Raw genomic sequence first — 27,914 nt, forward strand, 5'->3', positions numbered from 1 at the left:
AACATTATTATGCGAATACTTTATTATCAATGTGTGAATGGCGTTAGCTTTTCGTCTGGACATTTATCGTATATAAAAACTATACACCAAATCCAGGCTGATCCTAATTTTGCTGTATAATTTCTCAAGTTGGTATCTTCTTTTATATATTTATATATATAATATATATAAGCCAAAGTGCATTTCCATTTTTTTCCTCTTGTCCATGTACACATTGCACCATACATAAATAACGACATTGTAAAAATGACTCCGTATTTACAAGTATAATATATATTTCCATATAATATATAAAACTTTATATTAAATCTAGGTAGATGATATTTGGGATCGTCCGTGGCGTGTGTTATCTGTGGTTGTTGAGGAGTATTTCCAGCCAGCAGGGGCAGGAGGTGATGAACTGTCTAGAGTAGCAGGGACCCCAGCCCTTGGCGAAGCTGATGCGAACACTGTTGGGGTCGTAAGGTCCGTCCATGAGGTCCGGGTCCGTGTTGTGCCTCAGCAGGAAGGAGCGCTCGTAGTCGAACACCTTGATGGAGAAGCCCGGCATCACCTTCCGCACCACCAGAGTCCTGCTGTTGGGCACGTCCAGGGTGGGCGAGTTGACGAAGATGGGGTGCTCGCTGCGGTTGTACGCCCAGACGCCGTCCGGCTCCTTGCTGAGGAGGAGGCCGTAGCCGATTTTGCCGCGCGTGCGCTGGACCGTGCTGCTGCGGTGCTCCAGGTGGAGCTGGCCCAGGCAGAAGCCGGTGCCCTGAGGTAGATCGTAGAAGATGCTGACGGAGTGATCGTACACTGTGTAGAGGCGGCCCACCCGGGTCCGGTGCTCCCAGTACGCCACGTTGCACCAATGACTCTGTTTGGAGGCGTCGGGAGACAAACTGGCATCTGGAACACAGAGGAGAGGCAAGAACGTCAGCAACTTGAAGGTTATGATTCATTCTTTTTTTATCAACATTTCCACCCAAAAATTAAAACAAAGTTATGGAAGATTGTTGATGTTTCACTTGAGAATTTTTTTTTATGATTCAAAGTGAACCAGTTTTTCCAGAAAAATTATAAAAATAATACTGATAAAAACAGCCTTATTTTGTGTATACAACTGAATAAAAAAAATGGTTGATATAGAAAAATATATACATATATAACTACTAATTATATTCTATAAGAAGAAAATAAGTAATAACAATAATAACTTTTAAAGCAATTACTGAGAAAAAATATGAATTAAAAAACAAAGAAATACATGAACTAAAATTTAAATATGAGAAAAATATAAATAAACATGAATATTATTTATGGTATCTGCAGTAATGGAGGACAAAACAATACATGTAAAAAAAAAAATCAAAACAGCTAAAATTACAACATTAATAATAATAATTACACACTTATATATCGTAATAAAAATGTGTGAACAAACATCTAAGGAAATATTGTCTGTAAATAAGGCAGTAATTATTGCATGAATTGAACATTATGTTTAATAACTGATATTCTTCCAACAACACAAAATAAGTAAAAACTAATAATTTAATTTGTATTGCACTTTACATTTGGTGAACAAATCTCAAAGTGCATCGAAAACAAGACTGTAAAAACATCATTAAAAGTTATGTAGTCAAGTAGTTCATTAATTGGGAATTTCCTAATATAAAATGTAACCAAACATTGAAACAGTAAATCAAATAAAATAAAAAAAACACAAAGAGATCAATTAATTTGTTTCATTTGTATTACACATTGTGGTTGGGGGATTATAATTTAGCGCCAACTTAATAGGGAAAAAAAGAAAATCCAAAACACCATCTCAGCTTCAGTAAGGAGCTGTAGTTCCCTCTCCGGCCTCTAGAGGACAGTGACACGGAGAAGCAGGTCGAGGGAAACTATTCAAACATGAACTTTAGAGAACAACTCAAACATTTTTAAATCATTCAGACAAAGCTGAACAACGTTGTGATCCAGATGAGTCCGGCTGCTCTGATTCACGACATCTAAAGTGGGGCGTGAGGGGGGGGCATGAGCTCACACGTCCTCCTCACTCCCGGAGAAGAACTTCCGCTTTTTTATCCTCCACATTCCGACAGAGAGGGGGTGACGGGCAGAAGACGTGGCAGGGGGTCCCCCCTCCCTCCGTCCCCCCCAAACACCCGGCTCTTCCCCCTGCTGCGGGCCCGGGGACGGCATTCAGCTCCCTGACAACTTAGCACAAGCCCGTGACCCGCTGACCCCGCAGCCTTCATGCTATCAGCTCCCATTAACTCACACACAGAGTGATGCCATTATTTTGCTTCAGAGAGTCTATTGGCACAGAGGGTTTAAAGCCCGGGCCTGTGGCCCCAATTCCTTTCAGTTCTCCCTGCTCTCGGGGCTTAATGACCGCCCGCCACATTAACAAACGCCTTTAAAAGGTGGAGCGTCGGACACGCAGGCAGGCAACAAAATGCCTCGCTTTTCTGCCGAGTGACCCACATTAGCGAAGTTTATACAAAGATTAGCAAAAACCAGACGTGCAGAGACAAAACGCCCGCTGGTCGGAGAGAATTCTGCCGAGGAGGGAGGGAAGGAGTGAGCTGCAGACAGACTCTCTGTGTGTTTGCGCACACACTGGTGGCTGAAATGACCCCCCCGCCCACCTCTCTCTTCAGGGGCCCCCGACGTGCATGTGCCATTAGTAAATTCCACACTCCTCAACCCGGAGCTTTACAGCGACGCGGCTCGCTCACTCAAAGAACTCCGGGCCCAACTTGTTTACGGCCTCTATTGTCCGAAATCAAACACGGCCCACACATCAAGGTGGACTCACTTTTTCTGACACACACACACACATCCAGAACCAGAATTCCGGCGTCTCCAGACGGAAAGAACGAGGCAGAAACAATGTCTAGATTTCACACGTAGGCTGGAAAAGGGGTAGCCAGAGCGTCTGCAGGGACCAGGAAGAGGAGCGAGCAGGGACAAAGGTTAGAAATGTATCTAATGTTACGGCCGGGCCTGAGGGGAAGACAATGAGTTCAACGCGGGCCAGGCCTTTTCCTGTTGCTCACTTGTCTACGTGTGTCTCTGCGCACACGTGTCTGTTTGCAGGACGACCCGGAATCTGCAGCCTTTTTTGGGGTTTTGTCCTGGTTTCGGATTAGACGTGTAAGGAAACACTGACAAACTTCAGTATCACAATATTTCAAATCATGTTTTATTTTCCATCATAGTTCTTTTATGGATTCGTTTTGTACTTATAATTTTCACAGCGTTCATTTTCGTGTTGCCATTTAAGTCCCGCCCGCTATATAAGGCTAACCATGATGACTGAGGACAAGAGGATACACTTGAATCCAGCGAAAAGCAGTTATGACTTCATCAAGAGGCATGTGGTCTGTAAAATACGCCAGAGTCAAGTACTCGGACATTCATCCACCCCTTTTCTACCGCCTATTCCCTCATGGGAGTTGCATGGGGGGGTTTGGGGGGTCGGAGGCTGTCCCAGTGTCTTCGGGCAAGAGGCGGGGGACACCCTGGAAAGGACGCCAGTTCGTCGCAGGGCACACAAAGACACACTACCAGTCACAAACACATTCATACCTACGGCCTATTTTCCCCCAAGTTCACAATCAACTTCTCTATATTTTTGGGCTGTAGGAGGAAACCGGAGTGCCCGGAGAAAACCTGCGCAACACGGGGAGAACATACAAACTCTCCTTGCCTCCGTACCCAGAAGCAAACTGACAACCTTCTTGCCGTGAGGCGATCGCGGACGACACTACAACTATATCCTGATTCCTATAGTAGCAAATAGCATCGTCACTAGATAATGCTAACAATTACATCCTGCAAGATCCTGGCGATGACTGAGGACGAGAGGATACACTTTAATCTAGCGGAAAGCAGTTACGACTTTGTCATGGTGTCCGTAAATACGCCAGTCAAGTAATCGAACATCCATCCCTTTTTCTACCGCTTTTTCTGGCGCCTATCCCAGTTTAATCGGGCAAGAGGCGGGGGACACCCTGGAAAGGGTGACAGTAGGTATGAGTGTGAGTGAGACTGGTTGTGTGTCTTTGCGTGCCCCACAATCAATAGCAACCATCATGCTACGAGGCAACCGCGGACAATACCACAAGTATATCCTGGATCCTATAGTATCAAAATCGTTGCCCTCGTGTCGTGATACAAATCACCAGATTCTTGCCGAACACACACCCTTAATTATGATCTTCATTTCCCCCCCCACTTGGTCTGAAGTCTTCCCTCAAAGAAGCCGCAGATGTCGGAGATTATCTCCTCTTTCTTTAATCGTGAAAAGGCTCCTTCGTGAGGAAGTCTGCTCAAATAATTGGGACTTGACCAGACAATGATGCAAGGGGCGGTCAGGCCGAGACCGAGGCCTCCTCGAGTCAGACACGAAGCGGTGGAGGTTGGCTGCGTGTCTTCCTTCCCTCCCCGACCACAGCAGAGGAACCGGCTCTCTCTTCTGAGTACACGTCGGCCTTCAAAAGGATCCGGGCTCGGGCGGGGCCAGGACAGGATGGGAGCAATTACTGCTGCTCTGCATCCATTTAACCTCGCCACCTTTTAACTGCTCTGTTTACCCATTAGAATAGTAGGCCGTGTTATTTTTGTTATTTTATTCTCAAAAGCCTCGACTCTTAGTGTCACTCTCGGAGCCGGTGACCCGTGAAGCCTCTTTAGCTTCGCTTCCTGTCGCCAGAGGGCGTGGATCCGTGGACCGGCTGAAGATGATCCGATCTTGCACGTGTAGTCTGGTCAAGTTTACCCGATAAATGAGTGTCTTCACACAATTCAGTGACTCCGGTAACTCATTATGTCACATTTTCTAGTCAGCAACTCTGCTAAATGGCTATTTTCTTGCATAGCTAGCTTGCTATGCCAACATTTAACCTTTTCTTTTAAGAGTAAAAAAAGAAAATCAAAATTAAATTTTCTTTTTTTTTCTGTTTGACTCCATTCTATTTCGATTTTCTAATGACTAACTCAGGAAAACCACAAACTGTCCTTTCTTCCACGCTAGCTAGCTAGCTATACTATCAATCTTCCCACAATGGTGATTATTTACCCCCATGCTATCGTGCTATGCTACCATTAATCCTTTCCTTTGATTAATTTTAAGGCTCAAATGACATTTTGAACACCTTTACCGTTTTGATTTCAAATGTGTGTAATATATTCAAATCCAACTCTGGAAGCCAACAAACCGTCTCTTCTTTTAGCTAGCAAGCTAAGCTACCAAACCTACCACAATGACCACTATTTAACGCTAAATGTTAGTCATTTTTAACCTCAAAATTATGTTTTAAACACCTTTTCTAAATGTGAGTAACATATTTAATCTGTTTTTCTAATCCACAACTTTGGTCATTTTTTCCCCTTCATGCTAGCTTGCTATGCTACCAATTAATTTACCCATTTTAACCCTCAAAATTATATTTTAACTCCAGAAACACACAAAACATTTTTTTCTTCCATGATAGCTATACGACCAACCTCCATTAAATTCAGTTTAAATCTCAAAAGTATCTTCTGCACGGCTTTATACATTTATTCTAAATGTGTGCAACTTATTTCAATCTAATATTTTGAATCAACAACAACACATTTCTTCCATGATATGCTAGCAAACCTTCTATATTGGTTTAACCTTCACTGCCTCAACCTAAAAAGTACATTTTGAACACTGTTTTCATAGATTTTCCATCATTTAATGGCCATTATATCTAAAAAGGAGCGATTGAAGTAGATCCTGAAATAGCAAGGCACAAAATCTAGTTTATAGCCATGATTATGTGTTGGAATCTACTAAAACTTGAATTAAATGTTCCAGTAAAAGTGTCACTAAAAGAATGTCAAATCGCCGAAGGACAACATAAAAGTCAGATATTTATAACTGAATTGATACTGATTTAACCGACGGTTCGGTGATGATATAAACAACACAGGAAAGGATCCAGAACGCAAAAACAAAGGGTAAACAAATGACAACACTTAAAGTATTTCTCACACATTCCAGCGGATTAAATTAAACCGATAGTCATCGGCTGCGTGTTTATTGCAGTTCAAAGGTCAAGCACGCAGTAGATTAAGACGTTGGAGGCGATGGTTAAGATTTGACTCTCGCCATGTGAGCGTCTCGCACGGTGGTGACATTTCACTATCAAATATTGACATCTGATCGGACAACACAACGAACACAAAAAGAATTATTAGCTGCGATGAAAGCGGAGCCGATCTCTCGTGCCTCGAGGGGCTTTTGCCCGGAAAAAATGAATTTCATAGTTTTGTTTTGGATTAGAATGGAGCAGAGTCGGTTTGTTTTACACAACTGGTGTTTTGTCTCGACGGAGAGGAGAGAATTCCCCTTTTTTTCCGACATGTGCACTTATCTGACAACAACCTTCATCTTTGTAAGTCTTCAGGTTACATCTTCATGCGGGCGCATCATTTTTTTATACTATTATTCGATAGCAATTTATCTTGTTAATGCAACAGATAAAAAAAAATATGTAAAAGTTTTTCTGAGTAATTACGTTGTAGTTTTTTAACATGTAGATTTCAATATTAAATATTGATTCATATTTTTCTTTAATTGGCAAAAATGTGATATGTATTCAGGTTAAGATAATATGGAGGAAAAATTGTATTTATTCTGATTATTTTCAGAGTAAGCAAGTTTCTTTTTAGAACTATAGACAAAAATGTTTGTTCATTTTAATGTAGCGACTGGAGCTCAGTCATCTTTGTCTTTTAGTGGGAAGCTGTTCGGCTATCAGTGTATCTGTACAAACTTAAAATATAGACTCTTTTAAAATGTTACAGACGAGCAGTATGGAGGCGTTGGACGTTTTTAAGTGTCTTTTTGGACGAAGATGAAGACGATTATAAATGAGCTCCAGTCGCTACATTTGGTGACAACAATAAAAAGGAACCGATTACTCTGAAAAAATCCCAACCCTTGGTCAACATGAGATCAAGTAGAAAATGAGTGAAATTAGAATTTTGGCAGATTTATCGCTTAAAAAGTTAAACAAATATTATCATTTTAAAATGTCAACATCCAGATTCTGAAAGTTTTTAATCAATTTCTTGAGTCAACATTTACATTTTAAACAAGCTAAGCTGTAAGGACACGCAAGGACAGAAGAAAATGACTGAAAACTGTAAAAACTACTTTTGTCTTTTTAAAACTTCATCACAGAGAATGTCATTTGACCAGACTGTTGCTCTTGAACTTCTTCTCTTCAATATCATTTACAGCTGATCTCACACCAGGGTGGGTCTCTGCACATAGACTGAAAACTTAAAAAAAAAAACTTTTTTAAGGGTGGGGGGGGAGAGGAAGACGGCGAAAAAAAAGAAGAAAAAAAAAAACTGCCCGCGGGTAAACAGAGCTCCACAGCCTTGAAGTGAGATGAATGGGAGGCCGCGTGTCAGGGACAAGCAGACAAACAACAGCTTCCCCTCCGTGCTAACATCTCCCCACCAAGATCCGGGGCCACCGCCATTATACTTCATCCGAGCCGGAGCGAGGAACACCTCATTCCCGAAAAAACTTTGGGTGAAGAAAAAAAAACAAGGTTGCCAGTCAAGAGGAGGAGAGAGAGAGGGGGAGTCAGAGTCTCTCATCCTGTGCCAAGGATTAGATTCCCCCTCCAGCTATTCGTTTCTACCAATGAACTGATGGGATGAAGGGCTGGAGGGGGGGGAAGAAGGAGGAGAGGATGTGTATATTGTGGTTGTGCATGAAAATTCTGAACAAACTTTTTTTTTTTTTTTAATAATCCAGACTGACATGTTCACGCCTGAGCAGCAGTCAAATAATTGGTTAATAGTCTCTTTTACAACTAAAACAACAAAGCAGGAGCCTCCCCCGCCGGTGCAAGCGCTCGGTACCACTTTAATTCTGCAGACAATGGCTCCTAGAGGCAGACTCTAACCCCTGAGCAGGCCACATTTAGGCTGGCGTCTGGGCTATCTCTGCCATCAAAGTCGGCTTTATCAGTCAGACACACTAACTGGAGCTGCTCTTATACGTCTATGGATTTTACTCCCCGAGGTCGGGCCTTTCCATGCCGACAGATAGAAAAGCTCAGAGAATAAAAAAAAAAAGAGAGGGGGGGGGGAGGAAGAGAGTTCTGGGACCAAAATGCGGTGGAATCAAAAGGAAGAAACTGAACCCGGCGAGCCTCACTGCTCACAATAAGAATGCTCCACATTGTAATTAACTTCCTCTCCGTCCTCCAGGAGACGTAATTCAAGACCAGAACGTGGACTTCATACCAGGTTCTCACAGAGAAATGGTTCCGGGTCATTAAGTCAAGCTTGATCTTGAGCTTTGGTTTGGGTTGGGTTGAGGTTCGATGGGGTATTCTACAGGAATTTTAGCTAAAATATTGCTATGATGATGTAATGAAACAAGATGTGAGACATAAGACTGTTTCTTAAGCTAGTGCAGGCTAATTGACTACCAAACTAGTGATTCCCAACCTCGGCACTGGTTTGGGCTTGTGTAGAAAGAATTAATATTTTCGTAGAGTATGTGTCGATTATGAGAGTCCAGAAGGTGTTTGGGTTGAAAAACTGGTGGTTTTTTTTCATTTTCAACCTTTTTCGATCAATTTACGTTCGAAAATAAGCCTGTGAAGTAGCGCTAATGAGTTATAAACATAAAAATTTGATCAGTAATTTATGGCGTTATTATGATCGGCCAATCAAACGACAAATATGGGCCAATTAAGAAAAAAAAAAAATAGATGGATGGAACCTCCTGTAAATCAACAATGAATGTGTGCATGAGGTAAACTCCAAGAAACATGATGTACGTTAACTTCTTGCACCACATCTACTATGCAAATGATGCATTCAATGACGGCAGGATTGCTGTGGTGCGTTCGAGAGCATAGGAAATTTGAAAACTAAACGCTAACTGAACTGAAATCACTACAATTAACAATTAGTTTAATGCTGTTAGCACTACTTTACTTTAGTTTTCTAGCTATTTTATTTTGAATTTAAACACTTTTGAGTGTTCTTTTGTTTCTTATTTATTCTCCTTTAAAGGTTGTTGTGTTTTTTTCAATACAGTTTTATTGTTGGTTTGTATGATCAATACAAAATAGTGAATTTTATTCAACCTGAAAACAACATATGGACCCTTGTCATTGAAGATGTCAATGAGTCAGTGCTATGGTAAGTTGTAGTTTTCATGAACTCAACACATGTTTCAAGAACAGTTATGTTCATTTTGGTGGGTTTGTCTTGAAGACTCGTCAGTAAAAATACACTATAAAACTTGATGATTGGATTGATGTTTTGACAAAGCCATCTTGTGAAACAAAATGACAACATTTGGAAAAATTACATTTTATGACAGACCATGTGTGACCCATTACAATTCAGCAGGGGCTGCCAACCGACCCTGTACGTGCCTTTGGACACGCTATAATAAAAAATATCCACTTTGTTACAAAAATACTTTTTTTCGGTTCACAAAATCCTGATTCATTCCGCTTTGGTAAATCATTTTTCAAATATTTGGAGATTTTGCAGAGCGTTTTATTTTGAAAAAGACAACTTGAAGCTATGATCATCAGCCAATGAGGATTTGTCTTTTATTAAACTTGAATAAAACATTGTTAAGTAAAAAAAATGACAATATTAATATTAACAGCAACTTTTATTCGCTGCACTGACAGCTTGTACTTCAGTTCAACAGCACGATGTGTACCCATCACTGCACCACACTTGACAAATCGGAGGTTGAGCCAGAAAAAGGTTATTATCTGCAGACTGACGAGAACATGAAGTCTTCCGCGAGTACTAATGAAATACACGATGTGGTCAAATTATATTCTGTGACGAAGGGTCATTAAATCAAAAATACATGCATAACGAGGACAAAATTGCTGTAAATAAGAACGCAGATTATTACAGAAATAAGCAATATTTTAATTTTAGTTGCGTATTATTCTGTGTTATGTACATTTTATTTAAATGAAATGAATGAACTATGGATAAATATGACAGTTTATTGTCAGAATATTTATTTATCGATTATTTTGAGGGACAATAAATGCTTACAAAAAAACAACTGAAAAATACCGAAATACATCTAAATTCCAGCTTAAAGAACTAAAACAAATTTAACAAGTTAGATTTAAATCTGCAATAGTAAGAAATGACAAGATAAACAATACATTTGCCAGTTTACAGTAAATATTTCTACAAGTTCAGTTTCAGTTTCCTTCCATCCATACAAGGACCACATTAGTACAGTCAAACGGCCGCATCTGGCCCCAGAGCCACAAGTATGGAAATGTCGGGAGTTTGATCAAATTTTTCTTCAAAGTAACTTGATAAAAAAAACGGAATAATATATGGAGAAAGATGGCGAGATCAAAAAGAAAAATGAAACTATGAACTGCGTAGACTTGGATTGCACAAGGTTCAATATGTTTTCTTAGACGACTTTAAATCACTAGTACATGGACTTTGAATTGTTAACCTTTCTCTCAGGAATGCAGGAAAAGGAGAATCAAACTCTCCGGGTTTGATTTGTGGCTAGAACATCCGAAGTTTTACGGTCATCCGGGGACCTTGGAAAAACCAGCGGCGACTAGAAAAAAAAACCCCTGCCTTATTTGTATTTGTCTCTCTTGACATCAGTAACTCCACAAAGTAACCCCCCCCCCCCCCCCCCCAGCCAGGCGGTCAGTCAGGGGTCACTCGGGCCATGTTGTATCCACAGGTCGAGTTAAGGGCCAGCGACTCCTGAGATCGCAGCGGAGAAGCAAAAGCAAAACACTCGGAGAACATCCTGCTGGGTGGCTGCACCCTTTCACCTCCTCGTACAACCTAGCCTGGCCGTGCGCGAGCGTACGTGCGCTCGCCTTCCAGTGTGTGCGGGTGCGCGGACCTGCTCCGAGCCAAGTAGGCTGGAGCATTCGAGTCGAGGAGACCCAGCACATTCCTGAACTCCCCCCTCCTCGCCGTTGCCTTCTAACTTCCTACTCTGGTTAGGAGTCTGGGGGGAGGGGTAGAGCCAGGAGTTTGTGTTTGTTCCCCGAGTCCGGTTGAAGAAGTTAAAGAGGGGTCCCACGACTTGTATATCGGCGAGGACTCATTTAGGAAGAGAGGTCGGTGTCGGGTTCTACGACGGACAGAGTCGCCGCTTGAACAAAAGTCAGCCATCGATCGGAGAGCGTGTTCCGTCAGGATCACACCGGAGTTTCTGTTTCAATCACAACACTTGCCGGACGGTAACTCCAGACACGGCCTCCCCCAAAACACAAACAACCGCCCTCCTCCCTTCAACACCCGTTTCACAAGTTCATTAAAAATGCAGGAGCGAACATCTCCCAATAATTCACGTCGTCCTCCCCTTGTCAACATCTGCTAGAAATCTTGACGCTAAAGGGAATGGCAGGATTTCATTAAGTGAATTATGTGCTGGCAGTCACAGCGTGGGGACGGAGGGGGGAAGCTGAAGCCAGACCTCTAATCTAAACCGGACCCTGAAATGCGACAGGCAGACTACGCTTAGTGGGACACACAAGAGTCCCTGGACTTCTCTCGCCAGTTACTCCTCAAATCCGTCATTTTTGTTTAGTAAATACACGGAATTTATTGGATTTACAGTTGGATCTGCTACTACAAAAATACAGCTCGGCCAAGATTGCTATGAGTCGTGGAATGAGACAAAAAAAAAAAAAAAGGGATTTCATACAAAGTTTCATGTACAAAGTCAGATAGTTCGGTGATTATTGACATTCATAAAGATTTGATAATACAGTAAAGATGGAAAAGATTTCTTAAGAAACCGTGGCATTAGACAAAATTCAAAGTGAAACCGAACAGAAATCGACAAAGTTTTGGATAAAAAAAACAAGAAAAAAAAAGAAGACCTTCAAAAATGTCATCATAGTCTCAGCAACAATTTGCCATACATTTAAAATAAATAATGTACTCTGACATTTCTAAACAGAATTTCTTTTTCGAAGTACGGAAACCTTTTTGCGCTGGACCTTGGCTCCTGCCATGGTTTGAGGGGATATCATCTATGATATCTTTATATCAGCCAATGCATGGAAGCGTTACAGGGTAGTATGTAAAATAAATACCTTACGCAAAATAGGTTCCACAGATTGACCTTCATACGCACGTTTATCCATTACCTTCAGGATACTTTGACCCTTCATGACCTAAACGATCTGAATCTGTAACAGACTGGGGCTAAAATAATGTGTTCCTTCGATCTAGTTTTAGATTTATAACCTGCTTTATTAGGAGAGATTACAACTCTTTGTCCATTCCAATGGGCGGACATCTATGGTCCCCAGTTCCTGACTTGGGCCAAGTCATCATGGGATCTCAAAAACATGGCTCCTTCTGACACAGACTTCCTTCCAATGGACTCGGTTGCACATCAGGCACGTTCGTCTTCAATACGTCAGGAGTTACAACAAAAGGTTTTCCAAATGCTGTCAATCAAACTCATGCTAGATCATTTAAGAAAAGTCTCCTGATAGATCCGGTCAAAAAAAAAAAAAGGTCCCCCTTCAGTAATTGTTTGCATGTGTACAGTGGAGAGAACATGAACCGAGAAGAGCCGCCTCTTTCCACTCCCTCTCGCTGCAAGAGGCTTGAGTAGAGATGTCGAGTGACACGGGCCTCTACAGTTAATCCACACACTGCATTCTGGAGGCTCAAAGAATGCGCTGGCTATTCTGAGTTTCAAAAATACTGACAGCTATAGGTTCAGGCACAACTGTCAATGCTCCTCTGGGGAGGAAGGGAAAAAACCTTAAATCTATTTTGGCCGGCAATCGCACCGCCACGCTAAATCATAGCCCATGTTTGGATCCATAATTGTGGGTAAAATCAAGTATCATTGGCGTGGATTTGACTCTTTTTTTTTTTTTTCGCCAGGTGATGCAAGCTAGCACGTTTACAGTGGCCCTGCTCGAATGGGAGCATTGTCGGGCCCCTCAGCCTTGAGCTAGCTAAAACACTAAACCAACAGTTGGACATTCCATGCATTTTTAATGGCATTGCCCGCTCTTTATTTGTTGCTGTAACCCGCTGCCCTGCGCCCGATGAATGGCGCCTTTGGTGAAGGCTGGTGCCGTGATGAGGCGCGAGGAGCGAGGAGGCGACAGCAGTCAGTGATGAGGTCAACATCTTTTTTTTTTTTAAATTTAAAGAAAAGGTAGTGCTTCTGTTAGCTTTTGTTTCTCTCATCACCGCCCAACGCAGACACGCATTTTCTCGTGGCCAAAAGGTCACAACCCCTCCCGAGCACACAGAACTAAGGCATTATATTCACACACACGGAGCTGGAGAATCGTCGACGTCTCCTCGAGCTGTCAAAGGTTAATCAAACAACATCCTCCACCGACACCACACGGACTTGTGAAATGCCCAAAAAAAACCAAGCTATGCACAAAGGTTTCTGTTGACATGTACGTGTTTTTCGGACCCCTCCCAAGACTTGCTCTTGGATTAGCTTTTGCTTTCAGTCGCACAACCCTGCTGCCCTCACATGACTCACGGTCCAATTCATATTCCTCCAACACACAAAAACAAGATTCGTGGAGTCACCTTAGACAGCAATGGGAGTCGATAACACGTCCACATGGCAGAGCAACAACCAGAAGAAATACACTAGGACTGAATGTCCATATCGATGCCTTCATTTTGAAACAGGTTCCCGAACAAAACTGATAAACTAATTTTATAAGATCAATTCTAAAAAAAGGAAAATTGACACATATTACATATTTGAAGTTTAATCTTTCAGCTTTGGTAAATCTACACTTAAAATCCACACATTATCAAGTTTTAATCATGCGTGTCTATCAAAACTTTGCATCCTAAGATGAAGGATGTTAAGACTTGAATTAATATTCTTTATGATAGTATTACGCATAAACTGTAAATCTGAAATCTAAGCAAATTGTTTTGTGACCCTGGTCTAGAAAGACGCTTTACAAATAACCGTTACTTGCTTATATCTAATTAGCAATATATATTCTCATTATAATTAATATTGGGATACTGTACATTCAACAGAAAAACATGCTATTTTTAAGATATTTATAATGAAAATACACTTGATATTATGGGATGAGGCAAGTTTTTTGTAGACTTTCTCGAAGCAAAAATGTCTAAAAGAAAAGGTATTAAATTCTCACCTATTGAAATATACTGTATATTTTTTTACTCTTAAAGGCAATTACAGTGTCTTATTTCTCTCTCAATGACATAAAACAAAACATCTTATACTTGGAGCAAGACCTAAACACTTGCTTAGATTCCAGATTTGTCTTAGTAACAGCAAAGAAATGCGGAAAGTGAAACAAATTGTCAGTTGAAGACATGGTGAGACATGAAAGACATGGTGTGTAAAGTATCTTTACACTGAGCAAAGTAGTACCAAGATGACATGCAACAGGAATAGGTAGTTCCCTTCAGTTCTGCTCGTGAACAAAGAGTACACAAACTTGTTACTTGGGTCAAATAAAAATAAGCAAACATAACTTCCTTTAACCCACAATCTTAATTGAATGTAACAAAATAAAAGCACTAGACAGTATAGTCAATACTCCCAACTCTAAAATTTTAACCAGTAGTAGTAGTTGGAATCCCAATCCCTTCTTCAGAACCCATTACAGGGAATCTCTTAATTAAATACACAACCGCTTGCTTGTGGCAGTGTTGGTACCACATTGACTTTGCCTAGGGTTGGGTATCGAGAACCAGTTCTAAATTTCAATTCCTCTTATCAGTTCCCAAGTCGTCTGGCACTCACAGTCTCGGGTGCATCAAAGAAATACAATCGTTCAGCAGCTAGTCTCAAGTTTGACCTGTGGAAAAAAAAAAGTTTTTCTCGATGACTCACGAAACACCTACACCAATGCTTTAAACTGACTCTTGTGCACTCAGACAGAGGTCTCTGAGCTAACAGCTAACAGTTAGCATTCTGATATATTGGTATACAATAAAGCGAAAGATGAAAAATAAATGTTTGTTGGGCTTCTACAGATTTCAGTTTACTGATGTAAAATCATTTTAAACATCAAACTGAATCTCAAACTCAAAATTAAAAATCAAATAAAAAAACAACACGCATAAGAACTCAAAACTCTTCATCCAATCAACAAGTTTAACCGAATTTTCAACGAACATGTATTGTTTTTGGTTTTTTTAAACAAGGACTATCTGCTAGTAAAGTATCCACTGTAGACCAACCAATCAACCCAAAGTCATCATCTGTAGTCATGGGTCGATGAGGCCTCATGAACCAGCTGATGAAGTATCATGATACAGTGTCTTCATTTTGAAAGGCCACTAGATGGAGCTCTCTACTTTATAATCTTTAGCCACCAGGTCAATCAAACCTGGCTTTCGAGGAACTTTTCCAAAAGAAGAAACTGTATCGTGATACCTTTTCAGCCGTTTCAGGAGGCGTCATCAACCCATATCAAGTAGTCCACCTGAAAGGCGAGTCAACAAAGCTGGTTTCCTGATTTAAAGGAAATGCAATTTTTTGACAGGACTGTCACAATAAAAGTACAGAACGAGTGGAGTTGTATAGAAAAATGTGGATGGCATTAAAGTACAGATTATTGTCAACATGAGTAGTGAAGTAAGAGTTTCAAGTACACACAAAAACAACACTAAAAGTTGAAGAGGTACCAGTTCTTAGTTAGTCTCCATGAGGACCGTCAACAAAACCTCTTCTCACTAAACTAGTCATTTGTTAAAGAATCGATGGTGGCGTAACCTCAGAGTTTCACAGCCCAACAATGCCGAGAAAGGGAAAACGAAAAAACAAACTTATCGCTCTTATCAATGGCAGCGTTTCTCTGCGTATATGCGCGTTACGTAAGGGGAAACGGAAGTCCGCCTCCCAGGACAGGAACGGATACTTGAGACGAGGACTGTGGGTACAGCAACACAGACGGGAGCCTCCAGGATGTTTAGTGACAACTTCACAACCAGCGCTTTTAAAATACGTCGCAGACCGACCGTGACAAGCGGGGGGACTGGGGAAGGTATGACGTGTCCCCCGAGATGTTGACCTTCTCTTTAGCATTCTTCTGCGCCCCCCCCTTCCACCCTTACTGTCAAAGGAGTAATTCACCGCCTGCTACAAAACCCAGGCAGCTTTTTAAAACAGGATGTTTGTCTGAGGCCTCCTTCCCCTCAAATAAACAATCCACAAAACCTGATTTCGGGAGGCTGGGTGGAAGCACTCGAGTCACATTATTTCCACATCCCGTATCCTGGAGCATTGGGGCTCCTAAGGGAGTGTGGGCGGTAAGGCGCTGGGAATGCTCGGGGCTGCGGTGGAAACCTGAGGACGAGTGCCAGGGATGCAGGGGGAGACCGGTCCTGGTCTGCATGGCACTCGGCGTGACGCAGGAGGGGGATCATACCTCGTGGTGGCGAGGACGATGTAGTGGTCATCGCATCTGAACGGTGTTGCCGCCGTTGGCATGGCAGCGAGACATGAGGACGATTTAAAAGTATTACGTTTCTCAGAGCTATTCACAAGTAACTGGGGCCAAATATGTAATAATAATAAAACATTATATATATATATATATATATATATATATATATTGATAAAGAAATCCTTCCCATGTTTGCATGGGACAAACAAGCAAGCCCTGTGACTAGTAATATGTTCAGGGTGTCCCCCGTCTCACCCCCAAATTAGCTGGGATAAACTCAATCAGTGGTAGAAATTAAATAAATAAATATATATAGAAATTCAGGGGTAACCAAGTCCGTAAATTCCCCCCAAAAAGATTGTTTTAGGCAATTTCTCCCTTATTTTTGAATTCTCAAAATGTGGAACTGTAACCATGTGAAAATAAAAAGGGTATAAACAAACAATACAATTACTGTTTTTATATTATTTCAAATGTTTACCTTTTGACTTGAATATAATAAGGGTATTCACAGTGATGGTAAAAATATAGATTTAGTTAACTATATGAATCTACTACCCGTCTGCTTTTGCAACCATAAACATTTAAGTTATTTCATTGTTATTTATTATTTATTTTATTTTTATAAACCAACTGTACAAGTCGCTCATTCTATTATTATATTTGTATATATATATCCACATTTTCATGTTTCATGTATTTATCACATTAATTTCCCAAATAAAAACTGCCTCGAGAGTTCCTAATAACAAGTCACGGTCCAGATGTTTAATATAAACTTCCATACAATTAATTTGACAGAGCTTCAGTCTGGGCGTGTTGTGAATGATGTCAGCTACATTAAGTCAAACATTTCTTGACACTTACTTCACTTTAGAGTCATTCATAAAATCCGAGGCCGGCGGTGAAAGAGATGAGCTAATGCTGCGCGACATTAGGAGAACCATAAGCTGTGAATTAACTTCCCTTAGATGTGACTGAGAGACATAAAGTTACATGTTGAGTCTCTCTTGCTTAAACCCAGACACGCATCAAGTGCATTCATTACTCCGTGTGGGTTCACTTTTAAGATAAATGACGGAGAAATTAAGCTAACATGCAACATGTGTTGGAGTAAATGCATGTTTGTTTTCACTACTATCCGGTATTTTGGTCCACAAAACAAGCCAAGAGAATGTCTCGGATCTTCTCAGATGACTGCATCTGATCTCAATCCAAACTTACTCGAAAAACTTCCCAAGTTCTCCTCATCATATCTAGTTTCCCAAAGCAGGAAGATCAGGTAAATCAATCACAGCGGTGACTAATGTTTTTAGGAAAATAGTTCTGGGGGAGCCCCTGGATTCACAAAAACAAGCTTTAACACCAAGCTAAACTCCAAATGCGTCATCAGCAACAGTGAAGTTTTTTCATTCTCTTAAAGATTGCGGAATATTTTTTTCATGATACCGTATCAATATATTACCTGTATCGATACGGTACTTATTAACAATTAAAATGCAAATATCCACTTGTATAACTTCGATATAGATCCCTCGGTTTGAATTTCCTACAATGAAATTATTCAAAAGCAGTCAAAATATCGTTGTTCTACAGTATCGTAATATATCGTTCCCCCTGTATCGTGATATGTATCGCCAGATTAGTGCCAACACACAACCCCAGTATTTATCGTCAATATATACGCACATATATTGCAGCGGTGGCCTATAATTTAAGTAATTAAGTAAGTAATTTGTACCAGGGTCACAAAGTGCTTAAACAATCAAAACAATATTCAATAAAGTATATGCTTTAAAGGTCAAGATAACACTGAGAACAACACAGGAGTTCCAGAAAATCAACGAAAGTTTACCCCAATAGGACGTTTAACCCTTGTGTTATCTCTGGGTCAAAGTGACCCGTTGGCCCGAAACCAAATGTGCTTGTGATATCCCTTGTCCCCAGATTACACAAGGGTTAAAAATTGTTTTTTTTTTCTTTTTTTTTGTACATTTGACAGGCGTGACAAACGGATTTCTTAGTTCAAATAATCTACAAATTGTTCCCAAGTATGGCTTAGGAACCTCATTTTCCTGCTTTCTTGTATGCCTCACGTACCGTTAGAAAGAGATTTTTTTTCTAGGAATAAGCGACATGGGAACTCGGGTTTCCATGAATGCGACCAGAGTCAATGTGTCGAGAGAAAACGGCCCTCAGACAGTCATTCAGGAAGCAATGAGATCTGCTTCAAAGGGCTTCGCTCTGATGTCCACACGACGAGGCCCCGGCGCTGAGGAAACAGGTGTGCTGGCACTCTGGGAGGGCAGCACAGGCAAAGTCACATTCCCTCACACACACACAAACACGCACACACACACACACTGAGATACACTATAGGCTCTGGCTTGAAAGCTCTGGCGGCTCATGACGTAAACAGACATCCCAGAGTGTCTTTCTCCCACAATGTGACACAGCCATCCCTAAATAAATCACTGAGAGCGTTCCAAAAGACGATGACCACACAGTCACTGACAGTGGGATTACTATCCGGAGACACTGATATAACAACACGCAGGAGTTACACAAGAATACACACCGACGTGCCAAAAAGGTATTAAAGAAGTCAATCAATGAGTTATCAATAATATAGATTATAGAGGTCAAACCAAGGCTCAAAATCATGAAAAATCAATGTTACAAATACTTTTCACAGGTGATATATTTGTTGTACCAACGCACGATATTCACAAAAAAAAGCCTGTTTTATAATGAAACTGGAAAAGCACCGAAACGACACGTACCTCTGCCAAGAAACAAAATCAATAGCACAACTTCAACGATTCAAAGATTTTGTTTTGAATCCCCCTTAGGGATTCAAGAAGATCACACTCATGCTAGCTCTGTTGTCTAAGCTAGCAACCCTAAAACATAGTAGAACAAAAGCGCCGCCACAGCTGAAAGTTATTTTATTGATTCATTGGTTTGCTGAGCAGCAGCGGTTAAAAGCCATACAGGTGAATGAGGAAATCTTCCGCCCCTTAATCCAGATGAAGATACAAAACAAACACCAACATTTCGGTTACTTTGGCCATTATCAAGGTTTCCTGAAATGTTCAAGGTTCTTCTATAGCAATTCATGTCAAACTCAAGGCCAAATCCGTCCCATCTAAGGCATGTTTGGCTCAGAATGTTAGTGGATGAATGCTCATGTTGATATTGTGACCTATAAAGTCAACAGGAAACTGATGTTGAATTTAACGAGTGTTTAGAGAGAATGTGGAAAAACATAGAGATTAGCATTATCGCTAAAGCCATCAGAAACACTCCCATTACAGACAGTTTGGTATATATATAGAATCTTTCGGCTCGTGACCTCGACTGATAAAAGATTTCACTCCCTTGTGTGATCGGGTTTGACACCCCTGTGATAAGCCAATGCATCCCACAATGCATTGCAAGGTACAGAATCGTGAAACAACATATTTGCTCTTCGGGAAAATGGCCAACAACCTAGAAAATGACCAACAAACATGCCATTATCTAACAACTAGTTCAAGTCACACTTGTGATTGATGGTTAACTTGTGCTACGATACTTAAAGTCGCTGTACACTTGAATCCCTGAGCTTCGTCAACCACCCTCTTGACCTCGGCTATTTTTATGTCCCCGGCTCCAAGATGAGACATTGTGAGCAACAACACCGTGGAAGAAGAAACCAAAGACCAGCAGGTCTAGAACCTCTCTGCACACCACAGTCTCAGAGGAATTGTGGTGCACGCTCTGACAAGCCCCTCATTTGTTGACTCAGGGAGTGTCGCCAGGCCATGCTGAGGTGGTGACAGCATGTGCACTGGGGAGGAGGGGCCCTCTCCGACTGAATACTTCGCCTGGGTAGCCATGTCAACTGCAGAGTCTCCAGACCTTTGAGCCAAGGCAGACTCCATACAACAGGAAGTTCTGTTCCCCCTTGCATATTGAGGACTCCACATCGACATCAACCTTTGCATGCGAGCGAAGTTCAGAAGCAGAAGTCGCATAAGAAACGAGTGTTTTAAATCAGAGGACAAAACTGTTTCCACTCACTTCCTTTGGTGTGGCCTCATTCACAGGAGCAGGACCATTTCCCTTCTCAACCCACCCCTCGCTGAAGCCCACTCACTGTCCGGCGACATAGAGCCGCAAGTGTGTCGGCGCACACACACACACACACACACACATGTGCGCAAATACGCCTTTGCCTGCGTGTGTTTCTGAATGAGCCGGGATCCTGTTACAGTTTGATCCCACTCAAATATTTCTGGAAGAAAAATCGGGAGGTGGAGAGGTCCAGATCTGTGGACAACACACACGCCCCGCTGAACCTCTGGGCCACTCACAATGAGACCTCTATCTGTAGTGCTGATACTGTTCGTAATGGCCTTTAATGAGAAGGAATAAAGCGCAACATCAGAACGTAATTACCCTCATAAATTTGCGGCGGCATTGGTCCAGAGTGGGCGGCACTGTTATTAAAAGTGCACTCCCTAAACTAAACATTCCTCCCCGTTTTGTTTTGTTTTACTCAGAATGACCCCTTTCAAGGCCTAAATTGGGGTGACCAACCCTCAACGTGTCTTCATTCATCCCAGGATCTTTTTCTTTTCATCCCTTAACCACGACAAGTCGGGGGAGACATGGAGGTCAGTGTACACAACTTTTTATTTTGAAACTGACTGACCTGCTTCCTTAAAAGTACCATTAAAAATGTATCACAAAAAAAAAATCTACTCTTTTTGGTTAACAACGAGAAACCATATGACCCATCGTTAAAAGGTTGGCGCGTTCCAAAATTTGACCAGGAAACGGCTGTTTTGTTTGAAACCATATCTTAAAAAGGGTCCATTTATACATTAGGCTTCTGCTACATTATGCCTGTAACTTGTAAAACTTGTGCTTCTGGCTAACCCAATTAAAAATCTACAAATACATAAAACAAGTTTCAACACACATCATCACCAGGGCGACCCATCATAAACACAAGAAGACAAACATTTAAAACAACTATTTAAAAGGTAATGGTAAAATGGTTAATCCAATTTCGGTTTACAAAAAAAAGGTTGAAAGGCCAAAGTGTACATCGACCCATTGACTTCGAGGCAATTCCCAGTTGATAACCCTAACCCTGTCTTGGGGCCAGTTACGGGACCCCCTTTGGCTAGCCACAACAGTCCGAGACAGACAACCACACACACTAGAATTGACATAAATGTTGATGCCGACCTCACACACCTGGAAAACAATTGTGTCGAGAAGTAGGAACAAAACAGTAAATGATGCGATGATAGAACCAGGAAAAGTAGAAATCCAAAAGTGCGACGATCACAATCTCAAACGGGAACCAGACAAGTTCCTCAATTTTGTGTCGTCTAGACCGGACCGCTCAGAGATACAGCAACTGTTGGAGGGGAACACCCACCTGAGAAATCCCCGGGTGTGATGTTTGGTGAGCTGGCCGCCTCGGTTTCAGTGTAAGACAATGTGGAGTCTGACAGATCTGTGGAGGGACAAAGGAGAAGTGAACATCTTCCTTCGTCATCAAGTAGAATAGTTCAAGTGATAACAATACCACCACACTACATCCCGACTTTCATACAAATACATTATTGCTGAGACCCTCCCGTGGTGGACTAGTCAGTGTCAGAAATTTTGGAAGGATTGATTAAAAAAAAAATTGTATCTTTAATAAAAATTGAGTTTCATTAACAACTTAGGACTCTCCAATAAATATTTGTTTTTCTGGATCATCACACCTGCTTATTTCACTTGATCTAACCTCATAAAGCACTGGATTAACAAAATGTGATGTTGTTTATATTGTACAAGTCATAGTTTCATTAAATGCTGCCTTTTTCCAGAAAAAAAAGGAAAATAATATAAATACATTTTTAAATATTAGTATTTAAGACCATGTTTGAAATGATTTAGTACTTGAGATGCAGAAAAAAAAGTAACAAACAGGAACAAAATATATCTGCTTTTTGTCAATGAAACTTCTCTTTTTTGATGATTGTTTGCACTTAAAACATGTTTTATACATCCATTGATTAGAAAAAAGTTAGAAAGAGGTAAAAAGAAAAAAAAACATCTATCCTTTGTACAAAGATTAACACACAGGACTTTTTTTTAAATATCTCCACATGACTATGGATATATAATCTGGAAAATAATGGTCGACTGGATCGTTTTACATCTAAATTCTGATTATTTATCAACATTCCTTTTTGAATTTAACATGTATTGTTTACCTTTGATGCTTATTATCCTCTTTCTTTGACATTTTATTGCTAAACATGAACAATAACTCACCCAGTGGCTTGTGTTCTTCATTGGGGGAAAGCCTTGAATAAGGAGGAGGGGGTGACTCTGCAACACAAGCAGGAACGTATTACATGTTAATATAGACAAAAGCTTTATTGAAATTCACCCTTGATTCTCTTTTCAAAACATGGTTTGTGTGCGTGTTATTTTTTCAAAAAGGTCTTGTTTAATATTTGCTGAGACAGCCTCGGAGTTGTAAGTAAATATACTATATACATATAACATAGACACACAAGTAAAACAATGTTTACGGTCGTTTCTTTGTCCACGTGAGATGAAAAAACTGGCAGTTGGGACAAAATATAATGGTCTAATAGCAACGTCTCTACTCCACTCCCTCAATTTGTTTAGTGATCCTGGCTTCCTCTGCTGAAAGACAAGCAGAAATTGAAGAATAGTTTATACTAAAAGGCGACTTTGGAGAGGAAAGAAAAACTTTGCAGGCTCACTGTGACCTCGCCTACAGGGGGAAAGAGGGGGTGGTGGAGGGGAGAGAGAGAGAACATAATAGCGGCGGGTCCTTTAAGAGTGGCGGCAGTAATTGCCAGGATCTGAACTCAGTCACTCAGATACACAGCGAGTCAGTCTGGCGCCAGTCGTATGCAAACTGTATATTATCACCACTCCTTCACCTAAATAGCATGAGGGGACCTCCTTAGGACATAAGGGCTTTTAATGTGAAACTTGAAACTGATCTCATTTGAGCGAGTGAGTGGCATAGTGAAGAGGAAAGTTTTGTTCAATTAGAAAAAAAAACAAGAAGCTTTAAGCGGCTTCTTAAAATACCGCCATGTTTTTATTTTTAATTCTTACACAAGTCTATTATACAACAAACACTGTCAAAACTAGCAATGGCGGTCTTGATCCTAAGCCCACCCCTTTGAATAGCATGAAAGAAATACCATCTCTTTCCAGCCACGCATGAGCGCATGCCAGCTATGTCTACTACGAGCTTTAGGCCCAATATGGGGTACGTGCCCTCCACCTCCACTTGTGATTCACTTTTCTTGTCGCAGACCAAACATCCCGGAATGAACCTCAACGGCAACTTCTGACGGAAATACTTGCTCAGACCAAAATAACGGATTTCTCTTCATGAATGTACTACGAGTTTTAATCAACAGGAATCAAGATAATAAAATCGAAATAACTTCCTTCTTGCATTCTTTTTACAAACAGTAAAACGGTCTCGGGCAGGTTCAGATGAATAAGTGGGACATGAGTGATCCCGCCGACAGCAGTTCCCTTCATTTGTACCCTATAAATCCTAATATTGTTGGGGCTGGAGAGTCTTTGAAGAGCAGGTCACAGCCAGCTGGCTCTAGTAAACATGGATGTTATGGAAAATCCTCCTCCTGTGCCAGTGAGGAGACAGAAATACTGACGCTCGCATCTTTACACATGATACCACGCGTTGTCATTGGGTCAGCGGGGTCGAGCCAGAGGCCGACGGTTTGCCAAAATGACAGGCCTGCCTCCTTCCAAAATCTAATCTGTTTAATAAGTGTGGAGGAGCTGCTGCTGCCACGGATACTTTATTGATAATGGTGATTTACTGTCTCTGGCTCCGGCTGGATCTTCCACAGGGTGGGTCTATCTGTGCATTTATAGACACTATTAGGTAACCTGGCGGTTTTAGAACCACATAACTAAGAGATTGGACTGAATTATTGGCCACCAAGTGAACTGAATCACGTGTAGCTAAGAATGTGAAATACTAAAGAAAATTAAACGGACTTTGTTAATGAAAAACAAGATATGCTTGGTTTATTATCATTATAACTAGCATTTTAAACTGAAAAACCTTCAAGAAGCACATCTTAAAGACGTTTACGTGGCTAAAATATGAACTCATTTCCAAAAGTATTTTTTACCATTTGATCAATAAAGTTTCAAACAATTGCAAAACAGTCTCAGTTGAGGGTTAAAGTTGTATATAAAACTTTTTTTGTCTAGTTGAGTTCATGTTAGCACGAGCAGCTTCTTAGCTTAATGATTTAGACTCAATATTGCTCCTTCAGCTTATCAATCCTGCTCAAATATTATGTTTGTATCTAGTTATATATACACATGTTTGAACTTGTGTTTATCCCCAGTACACTTGGATGACATATTCCTAGTATTAAATGAACATAGTATAATCTGTATATCCAAGACCGGAATCAGATAAGTACAAAAAACACATTTGTAATAAAGGCAAATAAAAAGACGTGTCATTTAAAGGCCAATTGACTAAGCACACCATTTTTGTCAATATCTCAAGTTTAATGTTATATATCTTAATCTTAATCTTACACATTCAGACCCGACTGGTCCTTTAGCTGAATCTTATACATGTTTATCCTTTAATAATATGAACAGATAATAAGCCGGAGGTTCAGCATTTAAAATGTTATCAAGGTTTAAACTCACAAATTCTTGTAACCAGTAAAAATCTATACATACTTTTCAGGGTTTAGATGGTCAAATAGGTACTCTGCTGTCATTAATGATTAAACAGTCTTAAAAAAAATCGACTTTGTCACAGTTTTCCAAGCATACACTGAATATTTCGATCTACCTGGCTTGGCTAGCCCAAAGGTGTGTGACGTGGCTGGACTCACCTGGCCCACAGAGCCGGCTGTAGTGGAAGGGGTTGCAGCATACTGTCGGACCGTCCAGGCCCAGGAAGCTCTTGCACTCACAGAGTGGTTTGAGCTGGGTCGAGTTCTGGAGGTCGGACCAGCGGTACAGTTTGCACACCAGCAGCTGAGGAGAGGCCACTTGGCCGCCCAGCCTCAGCTCTGTCCGGGGCACCATGACACAGTCGCTGGGCATCCCTCCCCTGGACTCCACCGCCTCCAGCAGGGTGTCCAAGGACTTCTCCTTCAGCTTTTTTAAAAGACAATAAGTGGCGGATTTGAGTTCTTGCTCCAGCACCGTCCGCGGCATCATCGCCTCCTCGTGAGCGGAACCGCCGAGGTTCCTCAGCACGAAATGACACGAGCCGGAGTCCACGCCGGCCGGACCCGTCTCTGGAAGGTGGTCCCGGTCCTTGAACAGGCAGCACGTCACCGTCCTGCACTCCGGGTCCTGAATGGATCGCCCCTGATCCTGGACCGCTGCGCCCCCATCCTGGTCGACGACGACGGGCGATGGCTGCGGCACCACCACCGCGGACCCGCTCGGGGTCATCGGTCCGAACTCCGTCTTGGGAATCTTCTCCGGGTTGTTGGCGAACAGCTCGTCCCTGCAGGAGCCCTCGCTAGTTCCATCTTCCCCGTCTCTGTCTGGGATCAAACGGCTTCTCCAGAGTCGCCGCACAAGACCTGAGCGTCTCGTCCTGAACATACGACAACTTGACTACCTTAGACGGGGTTGTTTTCGGGGCGCAGGCGAGAAGAACCGGGTGTTACTCCGAGCGTGGTCGTGAAACATCAATAGCTGCGGGGCGCCGCGCGGCGACAGCACAGCCGAGGCTCGAGCCGGGCGATCGCAACATTAGAACCGAGAGAGTTCGACTACGACGAACCGAAGCTCCGGGACCGACATAGCCCAAAAAAAGTGACCGACTGAAAACAAACCCAGCACCACTACCCGGGGGGGGGGGGGGTTTGGGGGGTACCTTTTCTTTCAATCGCGACTAAACCCGGCGAAAAATAAAGAAGAGTTTGAACCCCGAACCCGGTGGTCGTCGCCTTCGAACCCGCACACTTTTAACACTTAAGTCCACTTGACAAGTCGCCCGTGCACGCTTCAGCACGAGCACGTTAAATCCCAGAGAAAAAAAGCGAGAAAAGTCCTTCAAGATGTTACAAATCCCGAGCAAAATATCCAGCAGAACCGACAAGAGGATCGCGTCCCTGTTCCTCCTTCTCGGATCTGAATCAAACTGCGATCCTTTCTTTCCTCGCTCCTCTCTCTTTTCTCTCCCCCTCTTCCTCAGTCACACACACACACACGCACACACACACACACACACGCGGGGCCCCCGAGGAGAGCGGTGGAGCCATTGGCTGACTACCATCATGTGCTAGTCTAGACACTTTGGCGGCTGTGAGCTGCACTGATTGTTGCGCAAACAAGGTTTCAAGTTTCTTAACTCTTAAAGGCGAAACAAGCAAACCCTCGCTCCACGTCCAAACTTCACCGAACTTACATACGTTCACTTTGTGTACATGTACACACGATTCCATTTTTTACATGTCAACATCATGAGAAAATACACTGGGTTGAGACAACTGTAATAAAAAAAAATGGCATATGATTAAAATAAACATATATTATATCATTTTTAATACCAAATAATTTAATTAAAATGAATGATATCTATTCTTATAATGAAGAAATGATGATTGATTACATGTCTGCAGTGGTCAGCACCTATGGAAAAGTCTTGAAGGAAGAGCTATAATAGTAATTTAAATAATATATCACATTTTTAGATGTTTTAAATCACAACATGAATAAATAAAGAATAAAAACACGGTTCATTTTAAAGTGTCACAGTACGTCCAAAGTAATAGTGATATGATAAAGGATACAATACATTTCGTATTTTGTAAATTTGTGTTAAAAAACGACATATGTCAACGTTTTAAAAATTAGGAATTACTCTCTTTTATTTGCATGTTATTGTCAATTAATGGTTCATTTATTGTCTTGAATTCATTCATATTTTACTTTTTGTGTGTTTTGTTATAGTAAAGTTGTAGTGTTTTAGGTAAAATAAGGAACAGAGATGATTGTCAATAATAAATTGTGTTAAAGGAAATAAATATGTTTAGGAATTGAAGGCAACAATGAAAATATTTCAGAAAAATCAAGTTTTATGAAGTATTCCTGAGATTTGGATAGATTTTTGTCAATATCAAGATGGATATTTGGAGATTTTGGTTTTCAGTTTTTACTTTGGACCATGTTTAATCGCTACTGACCACTGCTTAAGCCAGAGCAAAGAAATGTTTGATATGAATTTACAAAATGAGACCAAATTAAGTTCATGTTTTATTAATCAATTCAAATATATGTTATGTATCAAGAAATTATCTTCTTTAAGTCTCATGTTTTGAGGTTTTATCATCATTTTTCAATATTTTTCAAGCATGAAAAACCCTAAGCGCGGTCAGC

The 27,914-nt window shown here is 41.3% G+C and overlaps 1 protein-coding gene across 1 annotated transcript; it reads right to left on the bottom strand.

Moving 5' to 3' along the window:
• smad6b (SMAD family member 6b) lies at window positions 1–26,755 on the bottom strand. Its single transcript, XM_087796645.1, has 4 exons — window positions 25,409–26,755; window positions 22,794–22,850; window positions 21,904–21,981; window positions 1–888 (listed from the first exon to the last, which is right to left on the bottom strand). Exons 1-4 carry the CDS (start codon window positions 26,133–26,135, stop codon window positions 347–349), a joined length of 1,404 nt encoding a protein of 467 aa, XP_087652771.1. The 5' UTR covers window positions 26,136–26,755; the 3' UTR covers window positions 1–346.
• Between the last annotated feature and the right edge of the window lie 1,159 nt (window positions 26,756–27,914).

The sequence above is a fragment of the Callionymus lyra genome, chromosome 8 (assembly GCF_982586985.1).
Source record: "Callionymus lyra chromosome 8, fCalLyr1.hap1.1, whole genome shotgun sequence".
Lineage (NCBI taxonomy): Eukaryota > Metazoa > Chordata > Actinopteri > Syngnathiformes > Callionymidae > Callionymus > Callionymus lyra.

Coding starts and splice junctions, on each gene's coding strand:
- smad6b (XM_087796645.1), bottom strand. CDS start 26,135: ATGTTCAGGACGAGACGCTCAGGTCTTGTGCGGCGACTCTGGAGAAGC. Junction 22,851..25,408: donor CAGCCGGCTCTGTGGGCCAG/GTGAGTCCAGCC, acceptor CTTGTGTTGCAG/AGTCACCCCCTCCTCCTTAT. Junction 889..21,903: donor CACACCCGGGGATTTCTCAG/GTGGGTGTTCCC, acceptor TCTGTGTTCCAG/ATGCCAGTTTGTCTCCCGAC.